At 52.4% G+C, this 17,623-nt stretch overlaps 1 protein-coding gene across 6 annotated transcripts in view; it reads right to left on the bottom strand.

Annotated features, from left to right (window-relative positions):
- CSMD2 (CUB and Sushi multiple domains 2) overlaps positions 1–17,623 on the bottom strand; it is a 671,005-nt gene that overhangs the window by 295,115 nt on the left and 358,267 nt on the right. For 5 of the 6 annotated variants that reach the window (XM_060308114.1, XM_030870139.2, XM_060308126.1 and 2 more), the window contains 2 exons: positions 11,092–11,195; positions 7,743–7,855 (listed from right to left, as the gene is read on the bottom strand). The exons of the other annotated variant lie outside the window; for it this stretch is intronic. In XM_060308114.1, the coding sequence (XP_060164097.1) occupies positions 7,743–7,855; positions 11,092–11,195 (217 nt within the window). The remainder of the gene's footprint in view (positions 1–7,742; positions 7,856–11,091; positions 11,196–17,623) is intronic. 6 annotated transcript variants of the gene reach the window in all.

The following is a 17,623-nucleotide window of genomic DNA, read 5'->3' as shown; positions in this document are numbered from 1 at the left end:
CAATTGTTCAACCAGCACAGACTCCTAATGAGTGACCAGGACATCTTTGGTGCATTAAGACGACCTCTGGGCATGCCTGGATCTCATGGATTTCCTGGGAACCACATCCCACTGTACGTCTCTACTGATGATGGGAAGGGCACAAGCCGGCAGGAGACAGAGGGCAGCTGTACGTGTATCTCCGGGAACCTGTGCATCGTTCTCTGCACACAATTTTCATGAATGGGATGGAGATGTGGGTGGAGGAAGTGGGTGACATTCGTCCCTCCCATCTCTTTCCTCCCTCTCATCCCTTTCCTCCACCACACTGTCATGGCTGTGTCACAGACTGAAGGAGGTTGGGAAACAGGGGTGAATATGGTGAATATGGGGTGAAGACAAACATGCAGAACATCCAGGTTGCCCCCAGGCTGTCTGTATCAGCTCCAAACTGGAGCTTGCCGTTTGCAAAAGCCCATGGATTTAAAGAGTATATCTCATTGACAGATGACTTCCTGCCAAATTTTAAAGGTGCAGCATCCTTTGCTGCTTAGCACCCCTGGCCTCCCAGGGGCCAAGAAAGACTCGTGTGTAGCGTGGGTCCCACTGGGCCTTCCTGAGAGGGGCAGCTGCTGCCTGTATCTAGCAAACCTCTAGGTCCCAGTGCCTGAGGAAGCTTTAAGGGTATCGTGGAAACTCAGTGAACATCTTAGAAACATGCCTGGTGTCATTCCTGGTTGAAGATGGAAAGTTTGGGCCTCTGAGCTTATGGGGATAAAGTAAGAAGAGACAGAGGTCCTGAAAATTGCAGACTGGAGGCTGAAAATGGCCATGTGCTTAACGCTCTGATTGGAGGAAAGGCAGGGTCCAAAAAGGAGCAGAGTCGGGATGCTGGGCTGCTGCCCTTGGTCTCCTTTCAAGCTCAGCTCTAACACCATCTGTTTCAGGAGGCCTCCTGGTGCCACCAGAGTTCAGTTCTGGAGAAGGGGAGGCAGGCACCACCTGCAGAAGGCTAGACTTGGCCATCTTCCCCCTACTTGCTCTCAAACTTCATTCTGTGGAAGTTTTAGCTTCAACCCTAGGCAACCCTAGGGGATCAGGCTTTCTAAGTCAACCTGTTCTCTCTGGAATGTTGACCAACTCCTTTCCATCTTATAAACGAGTCTTAGCTTCAGACACCAGCTCCTCCAGGGAGGCTTCCCTGATGCCCTCAAGTAAGGTTAGCTGCCCCTCCTTGATATTTCCCCATTTTCTCATACTTCCTGGACTCTAATGAAGACAGACTAAGACTTGGGTGAAGGCACAGATTGTCTTGTTATCCTTGTATCCCCTTGTGGTCTGAACAGTGTCTGTAATGCATAACAGGGGCCTAGATGATGTTGAATACACAGGGGACCTTATTTCCAACACGAGTCCCCTGGACTACTGGGCATCCTTTCTGCGTGATCTCTACGGCCCTGCTCCTCCATATCTCCAGGGTGAGGGTCCCAGCTCCTTCCTCCCTTAGGCCAGCCTCCGAGATCCAGCATTAGGCTTCCAGATTCCAGGCTCCAAGTCAGGAAGTGAAGCGACTCCGAGATTGATGCTAAAACTTGTTAGCAAGTTGTATGTAATTTTATAATGTTTCTGGTAAGTGCTAATTGCCTGTTCCTTAAATATTTCTTATTCTGCTGGGAAGCAGAGCAATTGCAAATATGAATGCTTTCCTACAGCTGGCTGCCCTCATGGAGGGGGCCTGAGTTTCTAGGTGCCAAAGACTCAGATATTGACAGAGCTGGAGGCCCCTCCCCCACCCTGACCTGGGATTGTGACAAGCATGGTGAGAAGTATTTCTGGGAAATAAATCCCTCAACTTTTCCCACCCAGGACCTCAAACTTTTAATGGGTGGTGGGGGGTGGTGGTGATGATACTGCAGTGTCACCTGCCTGCTCTAAGGAAGTTTTTCTCTACCTGAACAGGGGCAGAGGGGGTATTGATGCTGATGGGGCCAGGTATGCCTGGGGGTTTCTGCCTTCAAATGCCTCATGCCACCTGTGGAACACATGCATCCCGGCCACCCTCCCATCCCTGAGCCAAGATGTCTGTCCTGCATGGAATTCCCCAGGAGCTGGGCTAAAAGAAGGGCTAGGATGGGGGTGGAGATCATTCTGAAGCTTTGGGCCATGAGTGCAGGTTAGAAGAGCTGCAGGACTAGGGAAGCAGGGGAGGGGGTCAGGCTTTTAAACCGAGTGTGCCATGCCCCACGCTGGAGGCTTCACTGCACGGAATCCTCGCAAGACCCCTGTGAGATGAATGTTTATCAGCCCCTCTTCACAGATGAGAAAACTCAGGCTCAGGGATGTGGAGGGATTGGCTGAAGAACACACACAGAGCCAATGGCAGAACTCGGTTACAAAGTGGGTTTGTCTGACCCCAGAGTCTATGGGGACAGTGAAGAATGTGGGCTCTTGGCACCCGAGTGCCGGGAGGTGGTAAAGCGGGATGAAAGGGGATTGAGAGGATGTAGAGGAAGGGTGCCCGATGGTGCCAGGCACTGGGCTACGCCCTGTAGGACCAGATAGATCAATAAACTGTAATCTGCCTGGAATGGGCTCATAGGAGCCAGCATTTGGCTTGGAATTACCATCATTGAGGGCCTTGGATGCCACACGAATGACAACGCTTTATCCTGAAAGCAGTGAGAAGCTGTCATTAAAGTTCTGTGTTTTTTTTGTTTTTTTTAAGTAGCAGGGAACTGTGCCAGACTTGGATTCTAGGAAGATCACTGAGCTGCAAGAGGCAGATGGGTGGGGCTGGGGGAGGGGCCTGGAGTCAGGGATGCTGGGGATGCTGGGTAGGAGGACTGTGTGGTCATCAGGTGAGAGGCGACGAGGGCCTAGCCACGTCAATGACAGAGGAGCTGGGGTGCCGCAGAGGGAGAACTGGCAGAATCTGGGGACTGAGTCAGAGGTGGGAGAGGGAGGAGGAGGCGGAGATGAGGCTGAGTGATGGTGTGGATGGTGGTGCTGTTCACTGGGATGCGGACATGGGAGCAGGGGGTGTGGGGGTGGAGACGGAGAGCTTGGTTTGGGATGGTGTTAATGCACTGAACGTTTGTGTCTCCCGCAGATTCAGATGTTGAAGTCCTAACCCCCAGTGTGGCTGTATTTGGAGATGGAGCCTCTAAGGAAGCAATAAAGGTTAAACAAAGTCCTAGGGTGGGGCCCCGATCTGATAGGATTAGTGTCCTTATAAGAACAGACAACGCACTCGCACTCTTCTTCTCCCTCCATGTGCACACACCGAGAAAAGGTCACGTGAGGACACAGTGAGAGGACAATCTGCAAGCCAGAAAGACATCTGGCAGCCATCTGAAGCCAGCCCTGACCAGAAACCAAATCAGCCAGAACCTTGATCTTGAACTTCTAACCTTCAGAATCGTGAGAAAATAAATTCCTGTTGTTCAGGCGTCCCAGTCTACAGTATTTTGTTATGGCAGCCAGAATAGGCCTAAGACAGATGGGGTGGGCTTGAGATGTCCGAGGGGGAAGCTATGTAAGATGTGTCACAGCTAGACATACAAGTGGGGAGTAGATCTGAAAGTCACCAGGGTTCAGGCTGAGGTTGAAGTCATGGGAGTAGATGTGATCAACGGTGGAAGGTTCTAGAAAAAGAGGATGAAAGCTGAGAGCCTGAGAAGTGCGTGCGCTGAGGGGGCAGTGGGGAGCCATGCAAGAGCTTAGGGGGAGTAGCTAGGAGGGTGGAGGGGACCTAGAAGGCTGCAGGGAGAGAAGCCCAGAGCAGATGGGAAAGGGCACAGTCATATCGGGGCCTCAGGGAACTCGACCACCCACTTCTTCCACAGAAGAGGGCATCTCGCCATGAAGGTGTGAGACCCATGGGTGTCACCCTCAAACAAAGGTCAAAGGTGGAAGGACAAGAAGGGAAAGGCAGGCCCATCCTGACATTTAACCCTTCCCAGGCTCTTCTTACCGCTGAACAAAGTGCTAACTCCTTACGAGGCCTTGAGGCCCTTGGTGACCAGGGTCTGTCTTCTGCCACGTCTGCCTTCACACTTTACACAGTGGCCACCATGAAACACCTCCTTTCCCAGCCAGTCTGGGGAGTGAGCGTGAGGCAGGGGCCTAGGACCGGGGCTATCAGAGCAACCACGGGCCACCTGGGGGACAGGCACAGAGCCACGTGGCCCGCAGAGGAGGGCACAGCCCGGAGTGGAGGGCAGTGGTCATCACGGAACTTTCTCAGCTCCCAGGGGACAGCACCTCTGTGCCAGGCACTGTGCCAAGAGCCTTCGTGATCTCATTTCATAACACTGCACAGCAATGCCATATAGTCAGCATTATTACCTCCATTTTATGAGTGGGGAAACTGAGGTTCAGAGAGACCGTATAACTTGCCTAAGGTCACACAGCTGGGGCCAAGCTGGGATTCACCAGCTCTGGTCCAATTCCAGAGTCTGTTCTATCTTCACAGAAGCTGCTGCCTCTGTGCACAGAACCCGTGTAGCCCCTGTGGGTTAGTGAGGGGTCTAAACGTCCAGACTCTCTTCTCTCTTCCTATTTTGTCATGGTTCCGAGGAGAAGTCCGGCCCACACCTAGTCTGTGACCGGCAGTCACACAGCGTATGTTTTTAGGCCAAGTCTATGTTGTCTTCTATTGTTGCCACAGTACCTAGCCTCGTTCTGGTCACATAACAGGAGCTTAATCAATACTGGCTGAGTAAAATGGCCAACCTAATCCCAATCTCTAGCAACAAGGAACCCAGGCTCATGACTTATTTGACTGGGCTCATGGCCCACTTGACTGGGGCAAAGCTTCAGCTTCTATAAAGATTTGATAAGGAATTGAAATTCTGTAACTTTGGGAGGCTCCCAGTGTAAGAGAAAATCATGGGCTTTCAAGCTACAGAGACCCAGCGTCGAATCTTGACTCTGCCAGGTCCCACATTTCTGTGTGGCCCTGGGCAGGTCACTTACCCTCTGAGGCTCTGATTCCTCTTCTACAGAAGAGCAGCCATCGTCACATAGCTGTGAGCACTGCATGGGATGAAGCGGTACTATTCAAACTCGTGCTTAGCTACAAATCCCCTCTTAGAAGAAGGTTTACAGGAGGAGATGGAGGCAGGGTCAGAGGCCTCCCTGCTGGGCATCCCCTATCCCACCACCTTGGTGGTCACCGAGGGTAGCCCAGGTCTTTGCATGACAGTTTGAAAACCCTGAGACGATGAACACGCAGCTTCTGGCACATAACAGGCTCTCAACAAACGATATGTCCCTTTCTTTTCCAATGAAATCACACCAAACAAGCCTAATTCCTCTTCCCCACAGAACAGCCCTTCAAATATTTGGACACAGCTCTCAAGTCTCCCGAGTCCACTTTCCCCCGAATAAACATTCAGGGGGCCGTTAACCTTGCTCACTGGGCTTGACTTTAAGTCCTCTCCTTATCCATCTCAAGCTGAGGTCCCCACGTCTATGCCCAGTTCTCTGATGCCTGATCAGAAGAGAATAAAGCAACACTCACTCCCTGGGATAAATTCTAGTAGCTGATATTTCTGAAACTTCAAACGACTTGATATTTATTCCCACTTCATCTTATCCTGGTAATTGAGCCAATACTCCACTCCATCCAGATCTTTCTGCACGCTGTTTGCTGACTGCTGTACCATCAGCCCTCGCAAGCTCACGTGACTTTTGTCTTATCCAAGCCATGAATAAGATATGGAAAGATTAGGGAATGTGCATGGCACAGAATCATTCCTCCCCACTTCTGGAAACATTCACTGCTGAACATCCGTAGAAGCTCTGAAATGGGGAAACCTTAGAAACCTTTTGAGTCTAAACCCATTCCCATTTCCAGAGTAGTGAGGGCCAGGGCTTGGGCCAGAATCAAGGTCTCCTGATTTCTCGTCTGGGTCTCTTTCCATTGCCTCACAGCTGCGTACATATAACGATGTGCCAGAAGAGCCCATTCACTTAACTACCTATGTACTCACTCACTACTCACCTTGTAATTTGCAACATTTTAATTTTCACATTCTTTATCTAAACTTAATCTTCACAGAAGCCCTGTGCCCAAAGGTATATTATGATGTCCATTTCACAGATGAAGAAACAGAGCCCCAGACAGGCTCCCTGACTCACCATGGAGCTGGAAAGTGACAGAACCAGGATTTGAACTCAGCACGTTGTCACCCAATAGGTGTTCTCTGTCTGCTGTCCTGTCTCACTTAGATGCATGTTTCCTACTCTTCAAACAGTACATCCATCATCCTTACCCCAGTGGGCCTATCATGGTTTGACAGTGTTCCTGCAGGAAATGAGGGCTAGCCTCCCGTTATGAGTTGAATCGTATTCTCCAAGAAGATGTGCTGAATCCTCACCCCTGGTCCCTGTGCATGTGACCTTATTTGGAAATAGGGTCCTTGCAGACGAAATCAAGTTAAGATGGCGAGCCCTTAATCCAACATGACTGGTGTCCTGTGAGAAGAGGAGAGACACACGGGGACGTGTGACCACAGAGGCAGAGATGAGAATGATGCAGCTATAAGCTAAGGATTGCTGGCCACCAGCAGGAGCTAGAAAGAAGCAAGGAAGGAGTCTACCCAGAGTGCCGGAGGGAGCGTGGCCCTCCTGACACCTTGAGTTCAGACTTCTAGCCTCCAGAACTGGGAGAGAATAAACTTCTGTTGTTAAAGCCATCCAGTTTGTGGTGCTTTGCTAGGGCAGCCCTAGGACACTAATACATGTCCTGTGTACCCAGTTTGGTGACAGAATCCAGGTCCTGGTATAGGAAGAGCCTTTGCTCCACTGGGGGTGTGAGTCACACTGAGCAGAGCGAGAGTCCTTTGGACCCTCAATAGTCCCGTGTAGAATGATCACGTCTCCAAATGGGGTGGAGAAGGACGCTTTCTCTCCCCCTCCACTGCCTCCTGTCTCTCTAGTCATTTAAAAGACTTAAAGCTCTGTTTCTTGATAAAGCTTTTCCCGATGCCCCAGAAAGGACGGCTGCCCCTTCTCTGTGCTCCCATTGGTTCTGTTTGCTGCAATTATCTTGCTTTAGTAATAGCTCGTTTGTTTTCTCCTGTCTTACCATGATAGCGCAGGCCCCTTGCAGCGAGGGCCTAGATCCGATGCATCTGTTCCCGCAGTGCTGGTCTAGGGGCGGATACCCAACAGGGCCTTCACAAATGCTCGGGGGATGGTCTCTGCTCCACCTTCTGTGGGGATCTGCACTAGCAGTCATCAGGAGGCTTGGCAGTGCATGGAGGGGTGATGGTAAAGGTATCTCTTGGACCCCAGACTTTGCCGTTCCCTTAATGCCTGTTCCCACCAAGAGATGCAGGTCACCCGCGTCTGTACCCTCCTCAGGTCACCAACGGTGTGTGTCTGTCCCTAGCCCTGTGCACATAGTCACTCATCACTATGACACCCAAACAGTGTAGCTTGGGAAGCTACTGTCTCCAGTCTGAAGATATTATAAAATAAGCAAGGCTCAGAAAGTTTATGGGGCTTTTCAAAGGTCTACATAAGCCAGGTATGAACCCAGGATGGAACTGGTGTGTGTGACTGATCCCAGATAATCCTCAAAACAGCCCAGGAGACCCACTGGACAAAGAAGGAGGCTGGGACTCAGAGAAGTTGAATAACATGCCTAAGGAGAGGAAGCTAGTGCAGGGCGGAGCCGGGATTCGAACCCAGGGCTTGTTGACTCCAAACCAGACCCCAAGCGTCTGACTCATTGGCTCCCCAACAGCAGTTACCTTCGTAAGAAGCCTTGAAGCCCAGGGAGCTGCCACTGCTGTCGGTCTGGAAGAGGAGCCACATTTGATGGTTGGTGCTGACAATGAGGTCTGGGACCGACGTACCTGTCAGGCTGTCAGGAGAGAGAGATTCAGAGGCGTGCACCCCACTGTGGCACCCCAAGAGAATGACGGTGTGACTGATGGCATCTAAAGGAATATCTAGGTGCCAGGCCCACTCGGGCAGGTACTGAGCCCCACAGTGTTTCTGGCACTGAGCCCGGCAGCACGTGCTCACGTGCTGGGAGACTCAGGACCACTCCCCTCCGGCCACAGGCAGAGCTTGCATCTCAGCCACGACTCCCCTGCCCAGACTCCAGGGCTTGGAAGAGAGGTCTGTGTCCTCACTTGCACAGGGGAGGGATGGCTGGAGCCAGATCTAATCAAGGGGGTGTCTACACCCCTGCAACCTCCTGTCTTTCGTGTGAACTGTATTGCAGAAAAGACACAGACAGAAACCCATTTCCCCAGTCGGAACCCAGCCAGTCCTTTTAATGAGGCACCTCTTTCCACTCCAGCATGAGAAGTGAGGCTTAAAGCGCAGCCACCACCCTGGGCAACGCTCTTTCTGAAGAAGAGAGTGTAGGCATGGAGAGGATTCTGATTCAACTCACATCTACCAGGCACCTACCCAAGTCAGACCATGTCCCTTTCATGATCTTATTTAATGTCCCCAGTAGCCCAGTGAGGTAGAGGTTGTGTTATCCCCACTGTACAGATGAGAAGACAGAGGTGCAAAATGGGCAGTGGCTTTCCCAAGGTCAGCCTGCTGGAGTGGCAGAGTCAGAGTCCACGGCACAGCCTGGGGCTCCTAGAAGAAACCTGGCTTCCTTTTTCTGCTGGGACCAGACAAACTGTCAGCACAGATGGGGTGTGGGGGGTTGTGAGGGGGTGGTGGGATTAACGGACCCTAATCCCTGCTCTACCCTGGGGTCTCAAAGCTTGAGGAGGGCTGTTGAGTTGGCCGCAGAGAGGGGATCGGTACTCTGTGAGCACCGTGCCGGTGGAGCGGGGAGAGACCACCTGGGATACAGCAGTCTGGTGCGTGTGACATCCCTGGGCTGGGGGCTCTGACATTCTGTAATGAGTAAGGATGGACTCCAGGGTGGTGGTGAGCCAGGGTGAAGACCAAGGCCTCTGCTCTTCCTCTGTGTGACCCACTTATGACAACTAAGGAACCCAAGGATTCTGCATGTGTTTCCCTGAAGTTTTGATATTGATGTTGGCCTAAAGAGATCTGAGGGTGGTGGGAGAGCCCCTGGGCTGCTACAGAACTTGTTGGGATCTCACTCAAACTAGACTGGTCCAGAGACCTGGGTACAAGCCCTGGATCTGCCATTCATTTGCTGTGAGATCTTGAGCAAATGGTCGAGCCTCTCTGAGCTTTTTCACTCCATATAAATGAGGGGTTGAAATGTATGATCCCCCAGAGTCTTTTCAGCTCTGCTGTTCTGCGGTTCTCTCTATGACAGAGCACAATGGGGTCATGGGGGAGACAGAGTGGGATCCTGGCCTCTTGGACACATCGAGCTGATGTACCACACAGGTCAGCATGCCAGGGCAGGTGAGTGATGGGGATGCACAGAGAGGAGGGGAGGGGTTGAGTATGATGGGTAATTCATGTGTCAACCTGATTGGGCCACAAAGTGCCCAGATATCTGACCGAGCATAATTCTGGGTGTTTCTGTGAGGGTGTTTCTGGATGAGATTAACATCTAAATTGGAAGACTGAGTAAAACAGATTGCCCTCCCCAATGAAGGTGGACCTCATCCAATCAGTTGAAGAACTGAATAGAACAGAAAGGCTGACTCTCTCCCAAGTAAAAGAGAATTCTTCCTGCCTGCGTGACTTCCAGCTAGGGCAGTGCTTTTTCCCACCCTGAACTTGAACTGAACATCAGCTCTTTCTGGGTCTTGAGCCTGCTGGCCTTCGCTCTAGAACTACATCATCAGCTCTCCTGGGTCCATCCCCAGCTCGCTGACTCAGCCTGCAGATCTTGGGACTTGTCAGTCCCCATTACCACACAAAATGATTCCTTATCATAAATCCCTTTTTTTATATACACATCCTATTGGTTGTTTCTTTGGAGAACCCTGATTAATACAGTGGAGAGTAGGCAGCAGGGAGGATGCCCTTCAGGCTGACATTCCACTCCTTTCTCTTGAGATCCCAAGTCCCAGCCATGTCACCTGACATGGTAGGGAATGTTATTCAACTGCCCTAACAGGATATTCCAGGTAGATGTGAGGAAGGTATGAGAAGCACCCAGAACAGAACAGCTCCTGGACGAGTCAGCTATTACAGAATGGCCCTTTTTTTATTTAGCAGTAAGACCAGAGGGTGTTAGTGTGGTTGGGAGGGGGTGTGGCATGGGATGCTGTCCTTGATGGAAATCAAAAGACATGAATTCAAGTGCTGGTTCTGCCACCAACCATCTTTGTACCCTTGGGCCTCAGTTTTCCCACCTGTTAAATGGGTGTAATAGCACCTTCCTCACAGGGCTGCTGTGGGAATTAAATGAGATAACTGATGTGAAAGTTCCCATCACAGTGCCTGGGCACACAGCAGGTGCCCAACATATGTGAAATCTCCCCTCCTTCTTCGCAGGGGAGGTGGATGAGGTCAGGCCTGTCTATCTCTCTAACGCTGGGCCACACGCCCTGAACGGGAGCATTCTTCTGCTTTCGTGTCAGGCTAATCATGATGGGTGAAGGAGGAGCCAAATGGCCCCCAGGAGCTGAGACCCAGTGTAATGGAACCCAGGACAGCCCGACATCATCCTCTCCCGTGACTAGATCATGTCAAACCAGCCCTTCTGGCCTCAGAAAATGTGGTCCCAATTCCCTGAAACTATCCTTTTCCCAGACAGTTATGAGCATGGAGGGAAATGAGCAAAACATTTCCATTGTCTCTGTCTGAAGTTAGACCACCACACGTATACGTGGCCTTGAGGAAAAACTCCTGGGGGAGAAGCAGGGTCTGCACAGACGCAGGCAGTCCAGTGGAATGCTCCAGGCGCACGCAGCAAACCTCTACTCCCCCTGCTCCCTGAGAGGCTGTTCATTCTGTATAATTTCCCTGTGACTTCCTAGCGAGACTCCGGCCCAGTGCTCTGTTTTCCTTGGTAGGAGCAGAGGGAGACGGAAGGATTGTGGCTGAGACAGTGCTGCAGGACACCTTTCCTTGTCACAGCATGGTGGCGAGGGGTAGGGTCAGGGGGACCAAGCAGGACTCGACAAGCCCATCCCCCGTCCCCAGCCAAGGTACCCGAGCTCCTGCCCTGCCCACCACGTGCTCCGCTTCACTCACATGTAGAGAACCGTCTTCTGGTCTCCGTCCTGACCGCCGTCCCCGACCGTCAGGGTGTCGTAACCCCTCTCCAGGTCAAACTCCTCGAAGGCCAGCTTGATCACCTAGGGAGGGAGCAGGGGTTAGGGAGAGGGCAAGGGCTGCCGGGAGAGACTCCCACGGCCTTGAAGACAGCAAGGATCTTCACGTCGCCATGCCCAGAGCGCCCGCGACACCACCCCACACAGCCCTCAATCCAAACTGAGTGTTTCCATGCCACCTTTTTGAGTGTCAACTTTTTCTCTCTGGGGCCATACAGTCTCTGGGGTCCCCTGACGTTTTCCAAAGACGATCATGGTACATCTGGCCAATTCTGGAGGCTGTCATGGCAACACCAGGCACATCTGGCCAGCTGTGAGAGGATGAGACTCTTCCTTCATGCTTTAATGCACAGAAATCCTCGCGGAACTGGAGGCAGATTTTCAGGCCACATGTGGACTCTGAGCTATGCGGTCCTCAGGGACCTGCAGACACTTCCCTCCGCCTCTCCTCTGCCTGTTTTTCTCCATCCACTTTGTTTATTTGTCGAATAAATGAACGTTCCAGGAACGGGCTTTCGACAAGATTCTTTTATCTTGTTTTCTCCCTGCCTGCTACAAATACTCACTAAGCACTCACACCTCACAGCCTAGGAGGTAGGGTTTCAATGGTGAGCATGGCACGGTCCCTGCCCTGGGTGAGCGGGGAGACAGAACAGTAAACTGATAGCCAGAACCCCAGGTGACAGACGCTAGCCTATGGTGGGGGGAGGCGGGGAGGCTGCTTGTGATTGGCGGGGGGAGGCGGGAAGGCTGCTTGTGATTGGCGGGGGGAGGCGGGGAAGCTGCTTGTGATTGGCGGGGGTTGGGGGTGGGTGGTCTGAGAGTTCTGAAGGTTCTGGAAGACTGTCGGGATCAGAAGGGGATGACGGGAGAGGCAGGGGTCTAGGGCACAAGGCCCGAGCTGTGGCAGAGATGGAACATTCTGGAGTGGTCAGTGTCTATCAATGCAGGTCCACAAACTGAGCATAGCCGTCAGCTGCCTCATTCTGGGGGACAATGTGGTTGGGCCTTCTGTGCAAGGTGGTGGCTCCAGGAGGTCCAGAACTTGAGACATCTGCCTGCAGCGAGGTCCAAAGGGCCTCATAGCCTCCCCTGCCCCGAAGAGCTGGGCTTTATCCTGAGGGAGGAGCGGCAGGAGAGTTTTAAACAGTGGGTGACGGAGACAGTTAGGTGTTGGAGAAGAACATGGGTCTGGCTGCTCGTGTGGAAACTGACATGGTAGGAGAGAGGCCAGAGCCGGTGGGGCTGATTCGAGGCTTCAGTGGCAGTTAGGTGAGCGATGCAGGAGGGCCACACAGTGGAGACGCAAGAGAGAGACGGCCCTGCAGTCTTTAGGGCTTTGTGACTGGATGGATGTGGGGACTGAGGGAGAGAGGGAGTCTGGGAAGACCTGCAGCTTCCCGGCTTGGGCAGTTGGGTGGTGGGTGACAGTGCCGTTCGTGAAGACAGAACACAGAGTCCCCTCCCCTAACATCTCGTCTGGGCCTCTTTTTGCCTGTTTCAGGCTGGTTTCAATCTGATAAGGATCTTCAGTCTCCCAGTAGGGAGGCTGCAAGTGCTTCTTTGTTTTCTATTCTGCTACTCAAGGAGTAGAGAATTCCCATGGATAGCTTTTCCTAGTGGTGCAGGCTTCCTCTGTCCAAACCAAGCAGCCCAGCAGAGCCTCAGCCCAGGGTGCCTTCAAGTGCCTCGGAAGGAAACTGCTGCTGCACTTGTGGCTGAGCCCCGTACCGCCTGTGCAGTGCCCTCTGCCTGGGCACGGGACTCACGGCGAGAAGCCGTGAGCGTGGACAGACAGGACAGGGAGGACGGGTGCCGTTGGCTAGAAGGAGGCTGGAAGAGGCTTCCTGGAGGAAATGAAGCCCAGGCTGAGTTTGGGAGATGGACTGGGGTCCGATAAATGGAGAAGGAAAGGAAAGTGATCCAGGCAGAGGGAGAAGCAGGTGCTGGGGCAGAGCGGTGGGGTGAGTCAATCTAGAGTCGTATGACTGAGAGGGAAGCAGAGGGTGGTGATGCCAGAGAAGTGGGAGGAGCCAGGTTAGGAAGGGCTGTCTGTCATGCTAAGGATTTAGGCTTTGTCCTAAAGACAAGGGGGAATCATGGAAGAGTTGTAAGTAAATGTATGGCATGAGACTTTTGTTTTAGGAGCAATAGCATTGAGGGCTGGTGGAAAACAGACCGATGTCTGGGCTGTGCAACGGTGTGGGTGAGGGAGGTTGTGGGCCCTTAGCAGGCAGCAGTTGGGGCCTATTAGAAAACAGGGGATGGAGGAACTGGGGGTACTGACCTTGGAGAAGAGAGACTCAGGGGCAGAGGCAGGAGCAGCGGTAACCCTGGCTGTCTCCAAGGGCAAACGTGGAGATGACAAGGCACTGAGACCCAACTCTGTGACTGTCAGAACTGTCCCACAATGAAAAGGAGTGCATTCAGAGGTAGTGAGCAGCCCATCGCCAGTGGTATGCAAGAAGAGTGAGGAAAGCATTCCTGCTTGGGGCTCTCAGATAGTTTCGACAAAAATAGTAGACCCTACTGATAAAAATCCTTGTTGGCTACATAGACACATATTACAGTGAGCAACCTACAGCGAGTGGGGAAGCCTTAGCCCCTCTGGTTTTCCCGCCGAGCAGGCAAGCTCGCCTCCATGTTCCCTGAAGACCCATCATCACCATCTGCTTAGGCTGGAATCGCCTTCCCATCTCTCACCCTCCCCAGTCCTGCCCTACAGAACGATGTTGCCATTTCCCAGCCCAGTACGCAAGGAGGGGCCCTCGGCACCTGCTCCCCTCTGCCCTCCCACCACAGGACCTGTGTGGTCTCCCCTCACATCGGCCCATTCACAACCCTGGTTTGCACAGTCCCCTCCCCCGCCCGCAGTTTCCCTAGCAACGTCTCTGCATCCTTGAGCTCTTGTCCAAGTGCTCCCTGATTGCCCTTCCTCTCCTCTCCGTGTCAGGACTTACCTGCTGTACTGCGACTGATCTGTTTACCTGGTCTTCCACTACACCATGAACTTCCTGGAGGGCAGGGGCCAGGTCTCATGGCCTCTGAACCACCAGCACCTGTCGGTGTGCCAGGCACACGCCACGGGCTCAGACAATGCTGAATGCGAGAACGCTTTCCAAACGTTTCCTGACTCCCCAGCATGGACTTATCGCCAGGCTCCTGGACCCCTCACAGGAGCTATCATCAAGAACAAAGGTCGGCAGACTATTCCTGTAAAGGGCCAGGTGGTAAATATTTGCCCCTGTGCATCCCATATGATGTCTGTTGCAACGACCCGCCTTTGCTGTTGCAGCATGAATGCAGCCACACATCCATGTAGCCATAATCCATGTACATTGATATGTTTACGAATGGGCAGGGCTGTGTTCCAATAAAACTTAGTTTACAAAAACAAACAATGAACTGGATTTGGCCCAAAGGTGGGAGTTTGCCGACCTCTGGTCTAGGAGATTCTTTGAGACACTTAATCCCAGTTTTTGATCTTCTCTTGAGAGATTTTGTCACTACAAGAGCTGACACCTATAATGTACTCGACTCTGTTCTGAACGCTTTACATATCTCAACTCATGTAAGACAACAGCGACTGTGAATACCTCCATTTTACGAATGGGAAAGCCCAGGCACAGAGACATTAGGCGACTCGCCTAAGATCACACAGCTAAGTGGTAGAACTGGGACTCATCAGGCAGCCAGAGGCCAGGCCCTTACCACTGTGCTCGACTGCCTCACAGCATCCCAGGGAGGTCTCCGGTCCACAAGGTAGGGACCACGACTTATGCTCTCAGTCTTTCCTAAGCTCTTTTTCTGTATCCCAGCAGCTCAGCTAACACTTGCTCATAAAATACTCCAAGGCCAGTTGTGCCTTCTGCAGACCGAGGGGCCTGGCCTCTGCAGGGAGTCAGGGTCCTGCCTGTACATTCTCACCACCGTCACCCCTTCCAGCCAGCCCCCACTCACGAAGCCACCGCCAAAAGACAGAGCACGTGATTACTATGTCTATGATGGGAAAACATTGCTTTGAAGGCCAGACCAGAGCCATAAAGTGATTCACATCACTGAGTAGAGCACCGTTGACGTGAGCTGCATTTTAGAGTGCCTGACCCTAACATGGGAGCTAATTACACCAGGCAGACAGCACAACATACACAACGTTGAAGCTTTGGGATGGGCCCCCAGGGCCCAGTGTACTGGTGCTTTCATTTATTTTTCGCTCTTCTCTTTGGCCTTTCTTTAAAGACAGGATCCTATAATGATTCATTAACTAACATGCAGGTAAATCAAGCTGGCAAGGTGTCTTTCTAAGGCAGGAGAGTGGCAGCACATGAAACAGGCATGATTAAGAGGCACGTGTGTATACAGCTCAGACGCCCAATTTGCACCCATTAGGTAACTGAATAAACAAACCCTGCACTAGGACATCATTACTGAGCGCCTGCCTTGTGCCAAGCACCGAGCTAGCTGCTTCCCATAAGTTATCTCACTTGTCCTACAATCTACAGCAGAACCTAAATGCCAAGTGCACGGTGCAGACGGTGAGTATTGGAGGATGGCAAAGGAGGGAGAGATGAAAGGCAGCCGCATGGAGGAGGTGGGTGTGCAGGGACCTGCAGGATGGAGGAGGGTGTGGGCTCCGTCCCGGAGATGCTCTGAGCAGTGAACAGGGAAGCAAGGAGCCAGGAGGGCAGCCGAGGGGTCAGCGGGGAGGGGAGAGCAGCATGGCTGAGTCTGCATTTTGTCTAGCAGGCCAGAGCAAGCAGTCTGGATTTGAGGGTGAAGATGCGGGGGAAGCTCTAACTCGGCATGGAGGGAGGGCTGGAGGCAGACAGACCTGCCAGGAGGCTGGTCCAGGGCCCAGCAGTGGGACGAGGGCTTAGGGGAGCCTGAGTCTGTGTTCATTGCAGAGAGCGGGTGGGGGAGGGAATCCTGGAGACTGTACCCCTCAGCACACAGCCGCCTTTCCGGAGAATTGTGGGCAATGGGAGTGGGACCCTGGAGGGTGCCCACCCTGGGCCCAGAGGACATTCCTTGCTTCCTGAGCACTGTCCAGGACCAGCCGAAGGACAGGGATCCCAGTCCTGCCAGCCTGTGCCCAAGGTCTCAGCGAGGCTCCAGAGGATGTGACAGCTCTCAGGCATATTTTGGGAAGCTGGAGTCCCAAGAGATCTAGACTGAGATTGTTCTGTCCAGTGACTGCATTTCTATAACTGTCTCCTAGCTGGGCTCTGGCCTCTGCTGCCCATCCTTCACTCTGTGCCAAAAACCCTGTGCCCCACGACCCCTTAGAGCTGGGGTTGGATAACTATGGTCCTTGGGCCAAATCAGGCCCGTGGCCTATTTTTGTTTGGCCCCTTGAGTTAAGAAGTGTTCTTACTTTTTTTAAAGGGTTAAAAAATACATAAACCACTACAAAGAAGAATGTGCAACAAAAACCTCACATGGTCCTCAAAGCTTAAAATATTTATGGTCTGGCTCTTTACAGAAAGTTTGCTGACCTCTGGCCCAGAGCAATGGTTTTCAAATTGAGTTCCCAGGCACCCCGGGGTTCTACAAAGGCTCTAAGGGGGCACAAACAGAGGTGGGAAAAGAGCCAGAGTGGGCAGAGCCTTGCTCCAACCAAAGCAGTTCCTTTTGATCTAGTTCATGATTGGGACTCTGTGACAGACATAGTGGTTCACTCAATGTTCCTCCCACCATTTACGCATCTTAATAGAAAGCTGGCTTTGTTTGGAGCGTGGCAATATATGTGGCTAACCTCAGAGCTAAGGATAGTGAAGTGACAGGATTCTGGGCAATGAGACATGAGCTGAGGAGCCCTCAGGGCATTTTCCCACTTTTCTCCTTGCTTTCCTGGAATACAAATGTGAGGACAGAGGTGAAGCAGCCTTCTTGTGATCATGAGGACAAGAGCCACAAGCAAAGCATGGCAGAGGTGCTCAAGACACTGAGAAAACTACTAAACCAGCCCTGGAGTCTTCACTTCTGGACCTTTGGGTTATGGAGAAAATAATCAGTGTTTCGTTTAAGCTTCTGTGGAGGAGTTTTCTGCAACTCACAGCCAATCAGAACCTAATGACTATGGGTTCTGAAGAAAGGCTTTCATCACCACAGAAAAGTTTATCAACTCTTGAGCCTCAGGAGAAAGTTCCGCTTCTTGGCATGGAAACCCTAGGCTTTCCATGGCCTGCCCCTGCCCCTTCCCTGTGAGTCAGAGCTCCCTCCACAACCCTCGGCTCCAGGCCTGCTTCCCTATTCCTCCTCAGAGCGCTTCTCTGAGCTCCTGAGGGCTGACCTTGGCTTCCCCCAACCCCTCCCGCCTCAGGATACTAATGCTTTGAACAGCCTATTAGCTCCATGAAAGGAAGGGAACTCCCTTTCCCTGGGCACGGCCTGCATGGTGACTCCTGCCTGGGTCTTGCTGAGGGCCCAGGGCAGGGCTGGAGAACTGGCTC

This window comes from Globicephala melas, chromosome 1 (genome assembly GCF_963455315.2).
Source record: "Globicephala melas chromosome 1, mGloMel1.2, whole genome shotgun sequence".
Lineage (NCBI taxonomy): Eukaryota > Metazoa > Chordata > Mammalia > Artiodactyla > Delphinidae > Globicephala > Globicephala melas.
Note: the sequence above shows the minus strand (reverse complement) of the source record. Positions and strands in the feature narration are given on the sequence as shown.